The sequence below is a fragment of the Sus scrofa genome, chromosome 2, assembly GCF_000003025.6.
Source record: "Sus scrofa isolate TJ Tabasco breed Duroc chromosome 2, Sscrofa11.1, whole genome shotgun sequence".
Taxonomy (NCBI): domain Eukaryota; kingdom Metazoa; phylum Chordata; class Mammalia; order Artiodactyla; family Suidae; genus Sus; species Sus scrofa.
In genome coordinates, this window is record NC_010444.4 from 89,970,179 (window position 1) to 89,989,906 (window position 19,728).

Below are 19,728 nucleotides of genomic sequence, written 5' to 3' on the forward strand. Positions count from 1 at the left end.
CACCTGAGTGACTCATGGGCATAGTTTCTCCAATTTAGGTAAAAAAAAAAAAATGGTAACAGGTAAAAGATGTGATAAAAAAAATTGATCACAAACTTCAAACCACACTTGTAAAGTAAGCTTATGATGTGAAATGATGATGATAAGCACACACATAAATATCTTTCTTTCTGCCTTTTCATTTGGCCTGCCTATATATACAGCATACTGTGTGTGACCAGGTCAATCGTGTATGACTTGTCTCTAGTTCTCAGTATTGGGAAACTTTTTGTTTCCCTTGAGCATACTTGGATGCATTTGGTAAGAAAATAATCATTTATGAAGTATGTTTATGGCCATTATTCCCACGACTTGAAATAGGCTTTATTACCAACACAGACAATGCGGGCAGTGTTCTCTCTTAAGAGAACCATTCAGGTTTTCCAGACTGTGATTACCAATTTTATTTTTAAAAAGAGACAAACATTAACATACAGAAATGAAGTCAAAATCTTGGAGGGAACTGAAGTTCCTCTGAGACTGTGTCTCTGGACCTTGGGAGAGAAACCTGGGGGGGAAGGTACCACAGTCCTCACAGTACCCAAAGCAGCAGTGTCTCCTTTTACCATAAAATGCTCAGGTTTCATAGGTTATATGAGCTAGATGAGAACAACTGTCATTTATCTAATTTTCTAATCTTTTGCCATTGTAGCAAATATACTGTGGATTAAATGATCAGTTGTAGGTAAAAATGGAAGCATTTCAAAATGAGTTCCTATGTACAGAAGAACTCTGCCAATCAGAAAGTCCTCTATGCAGAATTAGGGTTTTGTTTTGAGTTCATTTCTGAAGATCAAATTTAATATCCTTACCTAATGAGCCATTCATGTGATGTGACTCCATTCCTCCTAATCCACCCATGGGACCATCTGACCCAGGGCCCATTGGAAACTATTTAAAAAATGGAGAAAATGACTGTGATGGCATTGAAAACAATTGTTTATCTCAGTGTTGCTATATCTATCTTTAACACTGTAAGACACTTCTACAAGTTACTTTCATTTTCAAGTTAAGGATATTATTTCCTAGATTTTCCCCAGCCTTCTAGATTCTCTAACTGGACTCTTGTCCTTCATTCATTCCATTTCTCTGTGTTCTGGATCTTCAGGCTAATCTTTACTCATACCCAATTTTTCCTTCTTCAGATTTCCTTGACTAGAAAGCAACATAATCCTGTGCAAATGGGAAGATAAGCATTCTTTTCTAGGCTATTGACAAATTTTGGTATTATAAACCAGAGGTAGTTCTGAAGAAGCTGATTAAGATACTGGCTTATTAATAAGAATAACTGAACATTATACACCAACATTAACATTTTTCTTAGCAGACACTCCATCTTTATCCAAATGGACATAATAATTTCAACTTGAAGGTTAAATACATTTAGCTCCTTGGGGATAGCTGAATATAGCTAAGTCTTCTTGGCAGTCCAATGACTTCTATGTCAGTTCAAAGACAATTAGACATTCAATAGCAGTTATCTTTAACATTTTTAAAAGCAGTGATATTTTTGAGTGAAACCTTACATTAGAAGCCTGGTACAAAACAGATATGAACAGATGTGCTGTGGTAGAGGTGATGTCCAAGAGCTGCCCACTCAAGTTTTTCCCTCAACTCTTTGGAATATTTCTAACGAAACCTGGACCCCATTTTAAAGATAAGCTGTCTATAATTATTTTACGTTTACAGTGAAGATAGCCTACTGAAAACACTTGTTCTTAAAATATCTCATGCCCAAACCATTTCTCTCATGTCGTAGGGTATGAAATATTGAAGGTGGTATTACATGTATTTGTATTTATGTGTGTAGATGAGGTGGTGGTGATGACTATCATATAGGCTTTTTGAGGAAAAACTGCCCTCAGCAGACACCCTGTATACCACCGAATTTGTGTGGAAATTAGATGGCTTTCCATCACTGTGATCACACAAACCACATGCTTATACATTTTCCCAGCATAAAGCCAATTTTGCTGCTTAAAAGCACATGTGTAGATTTTTTTTTCTCCCGTGAATAATTCGGAATATGGTTACCTCTAATGAGAGGTCAGAGAACTTAGCTTTGAACTTACTGTTATTTTTTAGTTTTGTCAAGAGCATAGTTTAGATCTGGGCAGAGAAGCTGGTGCCACTGAGGTCAATAGCCTGTGAACCTCAGTTCGGCCTTTTTATGTGCTTCTGCTGTGCTTTACATGACACTAAGACTGTAGGTTTTCTATCTAAAGCATGTAATGCTACAGTCCCAGCTCCTAGCAGGCATTTGCTTTCACTACCTCTGACTGAAATGAATGACGTTTGAAAAAGTGACATGTTCTTCTTCTACTTTTCTTGACGCTCTTATCTTCATAATAAATTTAAGCACCAGAATGGAACACACTTGGATGATGCTGGTTTAGCTGCCTGCAGAAATGTCTTCAGTACCATATGCTCCTGGTTTCTTGCCTTACTCCCTCCCTTTCGAATATCGCGTTTTAAGATAAGAAATTGCAGTATGAAGAGCTTTGCTACATTTGTGCTGAATTTCTAAAATGAACATTGTTCATTATCATATTCAATATTCTTTAAAAATCTCTGTGAAAACACCTTTTAGACATTACTGACAGTTTTCTTATACTGGTTCTTCTCCCTGGAAATTTATTGGGTGACATAGAGAATACTGATAACTGAAGGCAGTGCTGCTTAACAGAAATAGTATGTAAGATACTAATGTGAACTAGTTGAGTAAATTGAGATATATTAGCAGCCATGTTTAAAAAGTAAAAAAGAAACAGGGTAAGCTAATTGTTAATAATTTTATTTACCTTCTATATCAATATTATCATTTCAAAATATAGTCAATATAAATTTTAATGAGGTATTTTGCATTTTTGTCATTCTAAGTCCTCAAAATCCAGGTGTGTTTCATCTTGCAGCACATCTTGGTCTGGACTAGCCAGAGTTCAAGTGCCATATCATACTGGACAATTTAAAGGTTACCTATGTTATATGCACTGCTAGGAAGCTCAGTTATAATAATTATTTCATCTATAGTTTTTGGTATACTTTTTGAAATTTTTTTTTTTTTTTCCTTTGCTTTTTAGGACTGCATTCACAGCATATGAAGGTTCCCAAGCTAGGAGTCTAATCAGAGCTACAGCTGCTGGCATACACCACAGTCACAGCAATGCTGAGCTGCATCTGTGATCTACACCACAGTTCACGGCAACGCCAGATCCTTAACCCACTGAGTGAGGCCAGGGATTGAACTCACAACCTCATGGTTCCTAGTCGGATTTATTTCTGTTGCACCACAATGGAAACTTCCTGAAATTCCTACATCTGATTTTTCTTTAATTTGAGCTTTTATCCATATTTATCTGTCTATTGACTATTTATTGTTAACATGTAGGTCTTTTATTATAGATAAATGTCACTTTCCTCTAAGCTTTCCTGGAAAAATCATGACCATATCTTATATTAAGAATACCCAAATTCTTTCTGTAGAACTGCTTCAGTTGTATATTTAAACTCCAGCTGTCAAAAACTTAGAGAAAAACAAGCATATTCAATTTCCTAATTTAACTTCAAGTTTATCAGAAAAAAAACATGTTAAGAAATTAGTGATGCAAAAAATGAGGCTAACATAAATGGTTACATATTACCTGAAACTTTCACGTAGTATTAATTATTGAGATAAAATAACGCTATATGCCAACATTTTATCATTGATTAGGTTCAGTTTTACATTTAAGTTATATTGATATGAAATCTTTTGTTACATACACTACACACACACACACACACACACAGACATATACACACACACAATCAGAACATGGAAAGAATTTGATTTTTTTTTTGATATCCAGTAAGATCCTGGATAATAATAGCACCGAGGAAAAGGAATGTACTTAAAGAATTTGGGTCTTCAAATGCACTCCAAAAAATTAAAAAAATTCATATTTACATTAGGCCTGTTAGGTCCCGGAGGTACTGCATTCATTAAAGTATACATGTTGTCTCCAGAGTTGGTTGAATCTGAAACAAAATATTATTGAATTAATATTTTTCATTACAATCAACACCCAAGTTATCACAAAGTAATCATCAAAGATTATCTGTACACTTAAGCATATTAATAGCTGCAGTATTTGAAGTGGTCATTACTTAAGTTCAGAAACAAATACCTGTAAGTTGTTCTCTGATCCAGAAACTATCATTCTGAGTCTGTAAATTAGGGATATTTACCCAATATATCAGGGATAATCACTTGAATAATTCCGGTCAAAAGGAATATTACTTTAAGAATCTAAAAAATTCCAGTAATTTTTTTTCTGCTTTAAAAAATATGAATACCTTTTGACTTACCTAAGCAATTCATATGAATAAATATAACAAAAATCTCTTAAAATTCAGATTTAGTAGATTTTTAGTTATTATTTCCTTAGGCAGCCTATACACCAATTTTAAAAGTTTATTTAGCTAATAGCTAATAAAAGCTGGTAGAATATCCTGGCTTAGTTCCCACAGAAAGAGATTAGAATAAGACTATATAACTGGAAAGAAAATTCTCTTGCTTGACGTAAAAGCCAGTTTCCATTAGCACAACTTTGGACAAAAATTTTTTTTACTTATTTTATTCTCGGTTCATTATAAAACAAATAACTAGAGTGTACATCCATATAAATATATGTAACATTTTATAGAATTAAAAACATTTTGTATTTCATGTCTATTAGCTAATTCTAATTAAGTCTCTGAGTATATGTATTTATAACGTACAACCTAAAGTGAAAGGTTTTATATTTTACATTTAGGAACTATCAATTATAAAATGTTTTTATATTATCCTAAAATTATACAATTTTCTTTAATATAAGGTAGTGGGCCTCTCTATTTTGAAAAATGTGTTTCAAACGTTTTGTACTGATTCAAGGCTGAAGACAAAAATCAGTTGCTTTCTCATGGCAAAAACCATAGAGCAAAAATGGGCAATTACTTTTCCTCTTATTTCGTGATTGTTAGATATTAATTTATCATTTTAGAGTAGGTTAGATGCCATTTTTTTTTCAGGGCTACCCCTGTGGCATATGGAAGGAAGTTCCCAGGGTCGATTCAGAGCTGCAGCTGCAGGCCCACACCATGGCCACGGCAATGCGGGATCCAAGCCCTGTCTGCGACCTACACCACAGCTCAAGGCAACACCGAACCCTTAACCCTCTGAGTGGGGCCAGGGATTGAATCCATGTCCTCATGGATACTAGTCAGGTTCGGTACCGCTGAGCCATGACAGGAACTCCAGTTAAATGCCATTTATCCTGTGTTTTTAAATAATGATCCATAACCCGAACATAATTTTTTACTTCTAGAGTAATAGATTATACTATTGAGAAAGTTGAAATGTTCACCTCTGGTTGACCTATATCTGTTTAAGCTCCTTCCTCACTTTTGAGGCCTTAACTATTTTTATATCCTTCTGTATCTCTCCTGTCATATATTCCTGCATATAATCAATCTTTTCCATCTGCATATTTCTTTCTTCCTCCAAGCATGTTCTCTACCCCATTCTCCCTTTACTGAAACTATACTCTCAATATTCAAGGCCCATGGCCAATGCTAGCTCTTCCTTGAAGGTTTTTTCCCCCAATACGTGAAAGTGTGCTCCCCCACTACTGAATTCTGCTTTGCATTATAGTTAGTATTTTGTCTTATTTTTCCTTCCTGCTTGAAACTAGATTATAAATTCCTTGACAGGAGGAAAGGGCCTGTGTCTTACTCATGTTGAATATTATGGACAATAAATACCTGCTATCTTAGATTCAATTAATGGAATAAACTCTATCCTATAAAAACTTGTTTTTCAGAAAAGCCTGGATTGTTTTTTAAACATAGGAAACCTTCGAATGGTTTTTCACCTTTTGTTAGCTTTACTAATTTTACTTAGTAATTTTAGTAATTAATTTGAAAGGAAAATGAAGAGTATATTTGAAAATATGCAGAAAGAGAAATGTATGGTTCAAATACAATTTTGTCTGAAAATGAAAAAAATTTGAGGGAATAAGCTTGGTATTTTCTAGACTATGTCTGATACATATATATATATATACACATACAGAAAAACTTTACAAAATAGGTATTTGGGCACCTATTTTTGGGGGGATATGGGCTTCGTATTAGAGGACTAACTGTGATAAAGGGTGAGTACATAGAATATGCAGAAAAGCTAGTAAGATAAACTGGTGGCAATTTCTAGCTTGAAAGGAAGAGGTGATCAGATTACTTATTACCTGCACAGTTTAAATTAATCCAAAATTTTTTTAGTACTGTAGTGAAGTATTAATCCCATGCTACCTTCATAAATTAAACCTTAACTTCACCATACAATAATGCAAATATGGGCAAGATGTTCAATTCATAGAATTCTATCTTCAATGAAGTCTGTTTCACTTCAGTGAACATGCTCTGAGAACAGAGATGCACGACAACTTGTAATATACACCAGAGTTAGTAAAGCAAGGTAAAGTTCTGAATCATCAAATTTATGCTTTTTCTATACTGAACTTTCAAAGCTTAAAAATATTTATTTGCGTGATTATTTAATTTCAAACTTTCGTATATCTTAGATTTCCACAAACCAGTTAAGAACATAGGAATTTAACAGTACGACATAATAAAAAAGTTTTCTAACTATAAAAAGTTCCCATCTATCATAACCCAGAAGTTAAAACTGACAGTCTACTTCTTTGTTACCTACTTTTTAGAATTCAGTGTTAAATGTTTTAAAATAACATTGTGATCATACTGTATTAAATCATTTTTCTGTGTCATGAACAATTCTTTGATAATAACTTTAATGGCTATATTATAGTCCATAAACATAGGTTAAAAATTTCACTAAAATTGGATTAGGCACGAAGGTTGAGTCTATTATTTTACTCTTGGCTATAACAAATGAGCATAATTCTACATGATTCTTGGATTGTGGGATTAAAGAGTCAAGTGGTAATGAACTTTTCACAGCTCTTGCTACAAGTTGCTGTGCTACTATTAGAGTCCTCAAGACTTAACACTTTTAATAGTTTGTATTAGAGTCTCAGAGAAAGGAGAGATTTAAAAGATTCCAGGAATATTGAAGTATTTTAGTTTAAAAGATTAAAAAACTTTCCCCACAACATAGTGGATTCATTAGCTAACCAATATCTACAGACATGTAGGGTAAATGATATTCTAAGCACACCCACGTCTATCTTAGATGCTAGGTATGGTGGGTCTTATTTACTCTATTAAACCTAATAGATCTATGTGTGTCATGTGTTACTAAGGCAGAGTTTTTCTTAAGTTGTGAAATTTGGATCTTTTCCACAATCTCAAGCAAACTTTCAGACAGATAAATTACCGGGCAATCCATAAAAATCAATACCGTTTTCATTCTGATTAAATCTGTTACCTATACAACAGGAATTTTCTAAATGCTTACAGTAACTGGACAATAGTTATTTAAAAACACTATTTCTTCCTACTGATTATCTCTACTTGACTTGTGAAACCATCAATGAGGTAATGAATACTACTAACTTTCATAACAATTTCTGTATTTTTTGATTTTTTTAGTCTAAGAATCAAATGCCCACGTGGCTAGTTCGATTACAATACCTGCTGGACTAGGCATGATGGGTGTTCCTGGTGGCCCTCCACCTCCTGGAGGACCCTAAATAATTATACAAAAGTTCAGTAAAAGTAAGGCATTTCATTAAGCAATATAAGGAAAAACAGAAGTTAGACTTTATAATAATCCAATTTGAAAATAGCAGAGGAAACATATTTTCTCCATAATTTATTTTCTTTGAATGCATGCTCATCTCAATGTTATGCAAAATATAATTTAGCTTAAATATGTTGAGACTGTCTTGACAAGTTTCCAAAAACAATGAGCCTGTAACACTGATTTATTATTCATAACTTAATCACATCAGGTATAATGAGTTGAAGGAAAAAACCATTTAATAGGGCCTTGACAAATCCATAAAATAGAAATAATGCATGTGCATTGGTCATTTAGTTTGCTGTAATTTTCTTGTATTTTGTCTCATGGGTTTTTATGGACAACTGAAAACCAAAAGATATTCATATGTTTAAAAATACATTGATGCTATTTCTATCAGTATCAACTGCAACACTTGTGGGCCTTGTACCTTCAGCTATCACATCAATAAGAAATGAGAGGTAATGTTGACGGATGCGGAAGGTTCCCAAGGCTGTAGCAACACAATCAATCTGAAATGGGTATTAGGTGATTCTTAAGTTCACAATCAAACTGGCTAATTCAGGCAGTGGGTTTCAGAATTTTCAAATGTACAATAATCAGTTTATTAAGTGGCTAAATGTTTGCTTCATTGTGAGTGTACAGACATACCCCACTAATTATTTCAAATAATACAGGTATTGCTATTGATTAAACAGCTTAAATTTACTTTAAATAAGTTAGTTAATAGTTTCATAAAACTAGATATCAAGCGTATTCTTAATTGACTTTAAGGAAAAATAGGTGTTACCCAAACTTTGTAACCTTCATTTCTGTTTCATAGAGAATGAGAAAAAAGGCTTTTTTTAGTTTTTGTAGCTTCAGGGAACACTGAGCACTAAGATCACAGGTCCAGAACAGCATGTGCTTTCACTATGTTCTTAAAACATTATTTCCATGGAGGGTAAAATGCTCATTGATCTTCTTCCTAAGTACACCTTTTCTCCTGCCCTGGTTAGCTAACCACCTCTGAAAAGTTCTTTAGAAAATATTTTTCCTTTTCCCATTTATCCTTGCTTCTCTGTCAGGCATTTCCCCAGAAATATTCTAACAAAATATCTTATGGCCTTGAGATGCAGCAAGGATTATAGCGTTATTATGATGGTTAAAAGGTCATTTGTAAGTTCAACAGGTCAGGTAAAACCTTGCTAAGTTGACTAACGTGAATAATTGGAAGATTTTAACATGTACTAAAAGATGGTAAATCCTCTTGATTTCTTAGCCTGAAAACTAAAAAAATCCCCCCAAATTACTAGTCATTCTTCTGCTATCTGATTATTCTTGTGATTAGGAGAAAGTTTAATGTCGCTTAGACTTTGTGTATGGTGAATGGGATGGGGAGGGATGCAGATTATTCTGGAGAACTGCAAATCCAAGCATATCATATTGTGTAACTGGGGATGGCTTTCTCCGTGATTGGGCAGAGTGTATTGTACTGGTTTACAGAAACATATGCTGAAGTAAAACACAGTACTCAGGGCAATTTTGGCCAGATTGATAACTGTTTCACTAATGAATATCAGCATATGTACTGAGGTTGGCAGATGAAACAACTCAATACAAATCAGATGTTCACTTCTTAGCCAATACACAGGGGCTCTTCTTAACATCTGGACAACTGTTTCATTGCCCAAATAAAATGTAACATCAATTCTTATGAGCAAACAAACCCATATGTACTTACTACATAGTTCCCAGGAGATGCTGAGGAGTATGGTATCTGGAACATGAACAGGACAAAAAATATATATATATTGATTCATGTGGCAATATGGAGACTGACCTAAAATGAATCTATTTTCTAACTTTTATCAAGTTTTAAAATTTATCACAAAAGATAGTAAAGAATAAAGGCATTTATTTTTAGCAACATGGATGGACCTGGAAATTATCATGCTAAGTGAAGTCAGTCAGACAATGAAACACCAACATCAAATGTTTTCACTGACATGTGGAATCTGAAAAAAGGACACAATGAACTTCTTTTCAGAACAGATACTGACTCACAGATTTGAAAAACTTAGGGCTTCCAAAGGAGACAGTTCGGGGGGTGAGGGGATGTGCTGGGGTTGTGTGTTAGAAATCTTATAAAATTGGATTGTGATGGTCATTGTACAACTATAAATGTAATAAATTCATTGAGTAATGAAAAATAAATTTAAAAAGAATGGCATTTATATCTAAGTGCTAGAAAATGAATAAAATGCAGTATTATCTTGAATTTATGAAAAAGAGTGGACTGTAGTCAAGAGGAATTTAGACAGAATTATAGCTTCAAGTTACACTGCTTTCAGGGCAGTTGTATTCACTGCTTGATATTAATGACACTTATTCTGTAATTAGAAAGATATATATTTTGCAACAAAAAACCAGAAACCAGAAGTTTTCAAATTAGTAGCCTTTACAGATGCAATTCTTAATTTATGTTCATACTGGGATACATTATTTTTTTTAAATGACAAGTTTCAGGCTACTATATTCATGCAGTATGGTCAATACTTGATATATAGACTTCTTCCTTTCCCCTTTTCCTTTCTAATTAGCTTCTAGGAAACGATATAATAAATGCAAAGGATTTTGTTACTATAAGTCTCCAAAGACGGCTAATTTGTGGGGATTAGATATGAGTAACATATTCACTCTTTCTCTGCAAATCAAGCTCTTAAACAAGTTCCTTTCTAGAGGTGAGAAGGAATTAATAAGACATTGCTATGATAATTTAAGAAATGAAAACTGGAAAACATATTTAAAAATAACTCAAGTGTGGCTATTAATAGAGAAGTAAAACCCAAGTATTCTTTTTCACACAAGCTTACTATCTTATGTCCTTCATCTTTTGCACATCCAGAAGAGATATTTTTGCCTTATTCTGCCAAAAGCCAATAAATCAACTGTCTTCTTAAAGTAAAACAGCAAGGGCCAAAATGAGACCTTAAGAGTAGTGAAGAGATTATAACGCTTATACCTAAATTCTCCCTCCACCCCAATACCTTCCACATAGTTAAACATAAAAATAGTATGAACTCAAAATAAGCAGTGGGAAGTACAACAGCTATGATTTGCCTTTGATTTGATTATTAAGTTATTTGAAAACTCTCATTGTCGGGTGTCCTTGCTTTGCCTTAAGCAGAGACCCCATGTAACCTCTGCTCTGTGACTCTGGGTAATGCAGCACTGCAGATGGCCATTCCCAGAGCGTTCAGTATCATTAGTGGTGGCATTACTTCTATGAATATCGGGATCCCTGTGGCAGTAAACATTTATTTGACTTGGTGAATGAATACAGTTTTGCTCTCTTGGGTGCCCTGCGGTTCGTGATCTGCCATACACCCTCTACATATTACTTATTATTTTAAACTTGTATACCTGCCCTCTCTTCAAATCACCCACTTAGCTTCTGGCTTCAACTTTCATCTCCTTGTAATGTTAGCACCTGGCTCATGTTCTTCTGTCTCTTTTGCCTACTGCCATTCTTAAGCAACTTCAAGATAGGATCTAGCCACTCTTTGGAATTTATGCTTCACTGTCTTTCCTATACAACATACCCTGCTTTTCCTTTTATGAATATGACTATATCCTTGACATTTTCACACAGAAATCTAAACAACTTTACTTGACTGATGTCTTTCATGTTGCTCATGACACTCACAAATATTATTCTTTATTTCAACTAGAATGTTATCCCATCACAATTCCTCCATGTTTACTAAGTCCATTATTTCCCTATTAGTTTCCTATTGAATTGCCTGTACCCTTCCCCAATGCCACCATTAGCATTTTGCTTCTCTTGCAGGTATCTTAAATTCATTATCCTAAAATCTACTTTGTTAATTTCTATCTCTTTAATCACTCTCTAGTCAACTTTTCTGTTCTATGGTAAAGATTTCTATTTTCATTTTTTTTTTTTTTTTTATTTTTAAGGGCCGCAGGCGCCGTATTGTGCGACATATTGAAATTCCCAGGCTAGGAGTCCAATCAGAGCTAGCTGCCGGCCTACACCACAGCCACAACAATGAAGGACCCAAGCTGCGTCTGTGACCTACACCACAGCTCACGGCAACACTGGATCCTTAACCCACTGAGCGAGGCCAGGGATCGAACCTGCAACCTCATGGTTCCTAGTTGGATTCGTTTCTGCTGCTCCACGATGGGAACTCTGAGATTTCTTGACAAGAAACACAAAACAGGATTGACAAGGTCCAAAATGTAATCATGTTACCCAACTTCAATCTAGTTTCCCCTGGAAGCATTTTGTTTTAGCCTTCATGGAAGCCCCAAAGCATTCTAGAGGTGTGCCAGTACACTGAGTGGGGGGATCGCCCAGTCTGTAGCAATTGCCAATTTATGTGGTATAAACATTTCTACAAGGCAGATTTTAAGCTACTGACAATTGAACAATCAGCTCTCAAATTTTAACAATTGACGTTTGTAAGCTGGCCCTCATTGGTGGCTATGCCATCCTGAGATAGTACTTTGCCCTTCTGTCATAAAATAAGGCCATCAAATTCTTGCTATGCTTTCATCTTCAACTCAACACTCCATTATTTACATACTTAAATTTTCATCCAGTTAAGATAGGATAAAGAAAACACTCTTACCAAAGCTAGCCCCTCCTGACCATCCAATTCTCTTAGTCCTTATTCCTTTTGTCCTTTTAATTTCTCTCTCTCCATGGCTCCTTCAGATACCATTAAATATACACATTTAAAATTACTTTAAAAAGTTTGTTAACTCATCTAGTTGTTAAATTTCTTTCCATTTCTGCCACGTCAAACTCTTTAACTTTGGCTTATATTAACTGTTTCTCCTTCATAGTCTTGATGCCCTTGCTAATAGAAAAGGAGTATTTGGGCTCTTACCCCTAGCACTTTATGGGACTTGTGCTCCCATAAGTTATAACAGGAGTTAACTAGAGCCAGCCTAGTCTGAGCAACAAAACATAACAATGTAGGTAGAAATTCTATGTGAGTATAGAAGATATATTGAGCTGGGTAGCTAGGACTTACAGTGAGTAGGGGTCCATTAGAAAGACAAAGAGAAGGAATGTCATTTAAAAAAGAAACGTGAAAGTACATAGTTTATTAAGGAAATGGTAGGTAATTTTACACAGCTGCTACAGTGTGGGACTTAGAGGGGACTGTGGTAAAAGATGAGGCTATTTGGTCAGACTGAAGTTAGGCTTTGGGAAACAGGGAGTCACAGGTTTGAGACATGCTCAAATTTATTTTAGTCAGATAACTCTAGAGGCATTCTGGAACGTGAATACAAGTTAGGACCAATGCAAAAAGTTGAGGCAAGAGATAATAAAAAGTATTCTAGGCAGTGCTGATTAAGATAAGTAGGAGTAGGAGAATTTGCAAATGTACTCTCTGGGGCTTGGTGGTGGGGTGGACAAGGGAAGGAAGAAGTTAAGGCAATTCCTATGTTTCCAACTTGGTGACTGGGTAGATGATGGTGCTATTAATTTATACAGAGGGAATTTAGGAGGGAGGGGACAAGTTTGGGGAATGTCTGACATGTTGAACTTGAAGGTATTAGTAGACAGTGGGACCTGATCAATGGATGTTTAGAAATAGATATCCAGAACTCAGTAGAGATCAGGACTGGAGATAAAGCTTCAGTTGAAAAATTTCCATTTAATGCTGGGCACAATACTTATTCTAGGATTTGATTACATTTGATGATAGTTGAAATTGGTAAAAAAAAAACAAAAACAAGATTATAAAGAACATTACTGTTTAAAAAAAGGTCCATATGGAGTTCCCTTTGTGGCTCAGTGGAAAGGAACCTGACTAGTATCCATGAGGGTGTGGGTTTGATCCCTGGCCTCACTCAGGGGGTTAAGGATCTGGCGTTGCCATGAGGCGTGGTGTAGGTCACAGATGCAGCTCAGAACTGGTGTTGTTGTGGCTGTGGTATATGCTGGCAGCTGTAGTAGCTCTGATTTGACCCCTAACTTGTATATGCTGCAGGTGCAGCCCCAAAAAGCAAAAAAAAAAAAAAAAAAAAAAAAAACGGATAATATGATAGAAGGAAAACCACAAGGAAATGTAAAAAGTCAAGCAAGTTAGACTTTGAAGCAAGGAGTGGGGGCAGCTTTGCTAGGAAATTCCTAAATAGGGCTTATTTTTGAATCTTGTTGGCTTAAGTCTTTCAACCTTTCCGTGACATACCTAAGAATAAATAATCAAAAGGAATATGCTGGTAAAAATATAAAAATGAATAAAGAAACATTAAAATGAAAATAAATTAACAGACATTGAGAACAAAACCAAGGAGTTCCCTTGTGGCCCAGTGGGCTAAGGATCTGAGGTTGTCATGGCAGTGGCTCGGGTCACTGCTATGGCATGGGTTTGATTTCTGGCCTTGGAATTTCAAATGCCATGCGAATGGTTAAAAAAAAAAAGCTCCAAAAAACAAAAAAAAAAAATAAAGTGTCAAATATTTCAGAGGTCAGGTATGATGAGGACAGAAAATAAGTCATTATGTTGGATTGGTAAGTAGGTCATCACTAATCTTTAGAATAGTAGTTTTTGTGGGACTTGAAATGGTAGAGAAGTCAGTTCAACCCATCTTCATTTATCACCTGCTATGTTTAGGCATTGCACTACCACACAGTAATAAGAAGGATAAGATCAAAGAATTCATTGTCCAGTAGAATGGTGGTGAGGGAGTCAATGTGTGAGACACACGATGGTCTGAAACTGAGGAAGTGTTGAGAGAATTCTTCTATCAGTTACCCTCTCTCACCTCTATAGGGATTGGAAGACAGGGGGCTTTATGGTTGTCTTAGGATTTTTTTTTAATCATGTATTTACATATATTTTTTTCTACTGTACAGTGTGGTGACCCAGTTACACATACATGTATACATTCTTTTTTCTCACATTAAGTGTTCCATCATAAGTGACTAAACAGAGTTCCCAGTGCTACACAGCAGGATCCCATTGCTAATCCATCCGAAGGCTACATTCTGCATTTATTTACCCCAAGCTCTCAGTCCCTCCCACTCCCTCCCCTTCCCCCTTGGCAACCACAAGTCTATTCTCCAAGTCCATGATTTTCTTTTCTTTGGAAAGGTTCCTTTGTTCCGTATATTAGATTCCAGATATAAGTGACTTCACTTGGTATTTGTTTTTCTCTTTCTGACTTACTTCACTCAGGATGAGAGTTTCTAGTTCCATCCATGTTGCTGCAAATAGGAAGTTGTGGTATATATACACAATGGAACACTACTTGGCCGTAAAAAAAACAAAAACAAAATAATGTCTTAGGATTTTGTTCATTGGCATAGTTTTGGGGAAAGTTCCAGCCAAAGGAAAGAGACAGACTGAAGATGTCTTTAGAAAAATGAATGAGCAACATATGCAAAGAAGCAACAAGTGGTGGAATAAAGAAAGAGAATAAATTAAAGGGTATCTTTGAAAATAAAGAATATTTCTGGGACAAGGGGAAAAATGAATAAAAATCTGATAATATTGGAGGTAAAGGGTAGGATTTGAAGAAATTTGAGTCTAATGTCTTTTTTTCCCTCTATAAGATATGAGACAATTTTAGCTGATAGAGAGCGGGCCAGGATAAGGAGTGCAGGAAAGTCATGTGACTAAGCAAGAGGAACAAAATTGCTAGTCAAGCATCAGTGAGGACTTGGCAGAGGTTGAAGTTTATAGATATTACGGAAATACAGACTGGGTACTGTGGAAGAATCAAAAGTGGTGTTCTATAAATTCCTGAAATTCAACCTTCCAAAAACAAAGCTCACTGTCTACCCTGTAAACCTGATTATTTTCCTATGTCCCTACCTCAGTTTGTGTTATTCCCATTCTCTCTGATAACTGGGTTCAAAGACTTGAAATCACCTCCAACTTTTTCACTCTATTTATCCTCAAATCCACAAGTCACTGGGTTTGTTTGTTTGTTTGTTTTGTTTTTCGCCTTTTCTAGGGCTGCTCCCCATGCATATGGAGGTTCCCAAGCTAGGGGTCTAATCGGAGCTGCAGCCTCCGGCCTACACCAGAGCCACAGCAACGCCGGATCTGAGCCGCGTCTGCAACCTACACCACAGCTCATGGCAATGCTGGATCCTTAACCCACTGAGCAAGGCCAGGGATCGAACCCGCAACCTCACGGTTCCTAGTTGGATTCGTTAACCACTGAGTCACGACAGGAACTCCATCACTGGGTATTTTTGACTATGTGTGTGAAATTTACCTCTGCCATCCTTTCTCCATCAAGCTATCTCAGGCTCTGATAATGTTTTATAAGGCCTGTTACTATACTCTCCTAATAGTGTTGCCCTATGTATCCATTTTATATGCTATCTTCCTAAAACATAGCTCTCTTCCACATAGATGAGAAAATTTAAAATTTCTCACTATTCAAAGCCCTGAAGACATTGTGTTTCATATTTCTTTTTCTTGCTTTGCTGCCTCCCAGTCTACACTACCAGCCACTGAGTAATAACTTTATCTCACACAATTTCCCCTCCTCTTTATTTTGTTTAGGCTTTTCTCCCCTCTAGTGAACAGATTCTTCTCAATGGTATTAATCTCCGCCTCCGCCCTTCCCCATATGCTTTACAAAATATATATTAATATGAAAGATGAAAATGCAGATGTAGAAGATAAGCAAGATCAAAAACTAGATGATCAGAATCATAGAACTATAACACTCTTATTTGACAGATGATAAAATTAAGGGCCATATGTATTGTCTGGTTAAGCTAGACAGATAATTCAAGAGCTGTGACAAGAATCCACATATTCTGAAATACTCTAATATCCACGACTGGATCCATGTAGAGAGGAGAGCAGAATGATTAGAGGTTTTTTTGGGTTTCATTAAAAAAAAAAAAAACTAGCTATGTAGCTTTCTTCACTATGAAGTTTAAAACTACCCTATAAGCACTGAATTCAGTTTACAAATCCGGGAGGGGAATATTATCTGTGTAGTGTAAGTTGGAAATATCCTATTATATTTTTAGAGTTCTTTTTTTAAAAAAATGATAATCTAATGATACATTTCAGAGGCTGTTTGAAGAAAGATGTTTGTATTTCACCTAGGCATAACCATTGTGGTAGCCCCTCATTTTTCCTTAACGGAGTTTCCTCTTTTTCCTGTCAAGCTAGTGAGTTGATGAGTACAATGCTATACTGAACATTTGTTGTTTCTGCCTATTCTTTCTTTGCTAACAATTCCTTGAATTTTCTTTGGCCTCCTTTATTTTCCTTTGTGCCTTGAATGAGGCTCAGGGAGTGGGTGTATAACCTAGCCTGGCTGATAAAGCAACTATACTCCTGGTCATAACTGGCTCATGAATGAGCCTATGTACCCAAGCTAAGTACAGTATCCAGTTCAGTTAGTGGTTCCCAATACCTGTGTTTAACTGAAGAGCTGTTCTCTTTTGTGCTCCACAGGGAGCCGTGAGGATGTAAATCTGGAGCTTCACACAGCCTTCTTGCCAGATGAGGGGAACAGAGGTAAGCAATGAATACAGATGGGGTCCTGATGACATTATTTGAACAACTGGAATGAAATGAGTCCCAAAGCAAATTTTATCTGGACTTTTCAGATACATGATCCAGTCATATTCTCTTTCCATATGAGCCTAGTTGGGTTATCTGTACCTTATAATCAAAAGTGTTTCCAGACAAAGCTCACTAAGACATTTTCAATAAAAGTGTTTGCTACTAATGATTAGAATTTGCCTTACAGCTCAACCCAAATGCACAGTTACACACACATTTATCCCTCCCCCAACTGCCCTTTACCCACCGATAAACACGTTTTCCATATCTGTGAGCCTCTATTTTGGAAATAAGTTCATCTGTATATATATATTTAAATACACACATATAAGCAATATCATATAATATTTGTCTGGCTTACTTTACTTGGTATGATAGTGAAGGTCCATGTTTCTGAGAATGGCGTTATTTCATTCTTTTTTATGGCTGAGCAATAGCCCATTATATATATGTACCATATCTTCTTTACCCATTCCTCTGTGGATAGATATTTAGGCTGCTTCCACATCTTGGCTATCGATAATAGTGCTGCAATGAACACGCGGGTGCATGTATTTTTTTTTTTTCCCCCACTCTTCTTTTTTTTCAAATGGCTGCACTCACAGCATATGTTAAGTTCCCCATCCAGGGACTGAACCCAAGCCACAGCTGTGACCTATGCCACAGCTGAGGCAATGCCAGGTCCTTTAACATACTGTGCCACACTGGTGATCAAACAACTCCACAGTCAACCTGCTGCAGTTGGATTTTTTTTTGGGGGGGTGTATTTTTTTTAAGGCTGCACCCACAGCATATGGAAGTTCTCAGGCTTGAGGTCAAATCAGTGCTATAGCTGCTGGCCTACACCACAGCCACAGCAATGCAGGATCTGAGCCACATCTATGACTTACACTGTAGTTCACAGCAACGCCAATCCTTAACCCACTGAGTGAGGCCAGGGATTGGACCCAAGTCCTCATGGATACTAGTCAAGCCACGATGGGAACACTATGTTTTCTAATTATGGTTTTCTCTGGATATATGCCCAGGTGTGGGATTGCTTGGCATATGGTAGTTCTATATTTAGTTTTTCAAAGGAACTTCTATACTGTTCTCTATAGTGGTCACACCAATTTATAGTCCCGCCAACAGAGGGTTTCCTTTCTCCACACTCTCTCCAGCATTTACTGTTTGTAGACTTTTCGATGGTGGCCATTCTGATTGGTGTGAGGTAATACCTCATTATAATTTTGATTTGCATTTCTCTAACAATTAGCAATGATGATCATCTTTTCATGTCGTTTTTAGCCATCTGTCTGTCTTCTTTGGAGAAATGTCTATTTAGGTCTTCTGGCCATTTTTTTTTTTTTGATTGGGCTGTTAGTTTTTTTCATATAAAGCTGTGTGAGATGTCTGTATATTTTGGAGATTAATCCTTTGTCAGTTGGTCATTTGCAAAGATTTCCTCCCTTCTGTGGGTTGTCTTTATTTTTTATTTTTTTTTTGTTTTTGTTTTTTATTAAATGATTTCCTTGCAGTGCAGAAGCTCTTAACATTAATTAGGTCCTGTTTGTTTATTGTTGTTTCTATTTTCATACTCTATAGGAGGTGGATGAAAAAGATGGCTGCAATTTATGTCAGAGATGTTTTGCCTGTTTTCCTCTGAGAATTTTATAGTATCTGGCCTTACATTTAGGTCTTTAATCCATTTTGAGTTTATTTTTGTGTATGGTATTAGAGATTGTTCTAACATCATTCTTTTACATTAGCTGTCTAGTCATGGTTTTACTACTACACATACAGAAAGATAGATATGTATGTGAATGTGTGTATATACATATATCTGTCTTCTAGTTCTGTTGGTTGAGAGGGCTAGAAGCTTTATCCTTCCAATGGGTTCTAAAATGCTACTCTCTACCAAAAGGAACCAGGAACCCTTAAAAATGGCCGTTTCCAGGGCTAAAGCTGGGAAAATATGAGCTTCAAAATGCTCAAAGAATAATGGGGACATGTCAAAAGGACAAATGACCCAGCTTGAAGGGGTTCCAACTGGGCAAATCTGAAATTATTTTAGTACTAAAGAAAGCCCCACTGAACAAAAAGTAAGAATTGGAGTTCCTGTCATGGCTCAGTGATTAACGAATCTGACTAGGAACCATGAGGTTGTGGGTTGATCCCCAGCCTCGCTCAGTGGGTTAAGGATCTGGCGTTGCCGTGAGCTGTAGTGTAGGTCACAGACATGGCTCGGATCCTGAGTTGCTGCATCTCTGGTGTAGGCTGGCAGCTACAGCTCTGATTCGACCCCTAGCCTGGGAACCTCCATATGCGGCGGGTGCGGCCCTAGAAAAGGCAAAAGACAAAAAACAAAAGTAAGAATCTATGAGTATACTGGATATACATAAA

At 36.2% G+C, this 19,728-nt stretch overlaps 1 protein-coding gene across 5 annotated transcripts in view; it reads right to left on the reverse strand.

The window, feature by feature from the left end:
• SSBP2 (single stranded DNA binding protein 2) overlaps positions 1-19,728 on the reverse strand; it is a 303,158-nt gene that overhangs the window by 10,046 nt on the left and 273,384 nt on the right. For all 5 annotated transcript variants that reach the window (XM_021084509.1, XM_021084511.1, XM_021084507.1 and 2 more), the window contains 4 exons: positions 9,504-9,539; positions 7,672-7,726; positions 3,986-4,056; positions 852-930 (listed from right to left, as the gene is read on the reverse strand). In XM_021084509.1, the coding sequence (XP_020940168.1) occupies positions 852-930; positions 3,986-4,056; positions 7,672-7,726; positions 9,504-9,539 (241 nt within the window). The remainder of the gene's footprint in view (positions 1-851; positions 931-3,985; positions 4,057-7,671; positions 7,727-9,503; positions 9,540-19,728) is intronic.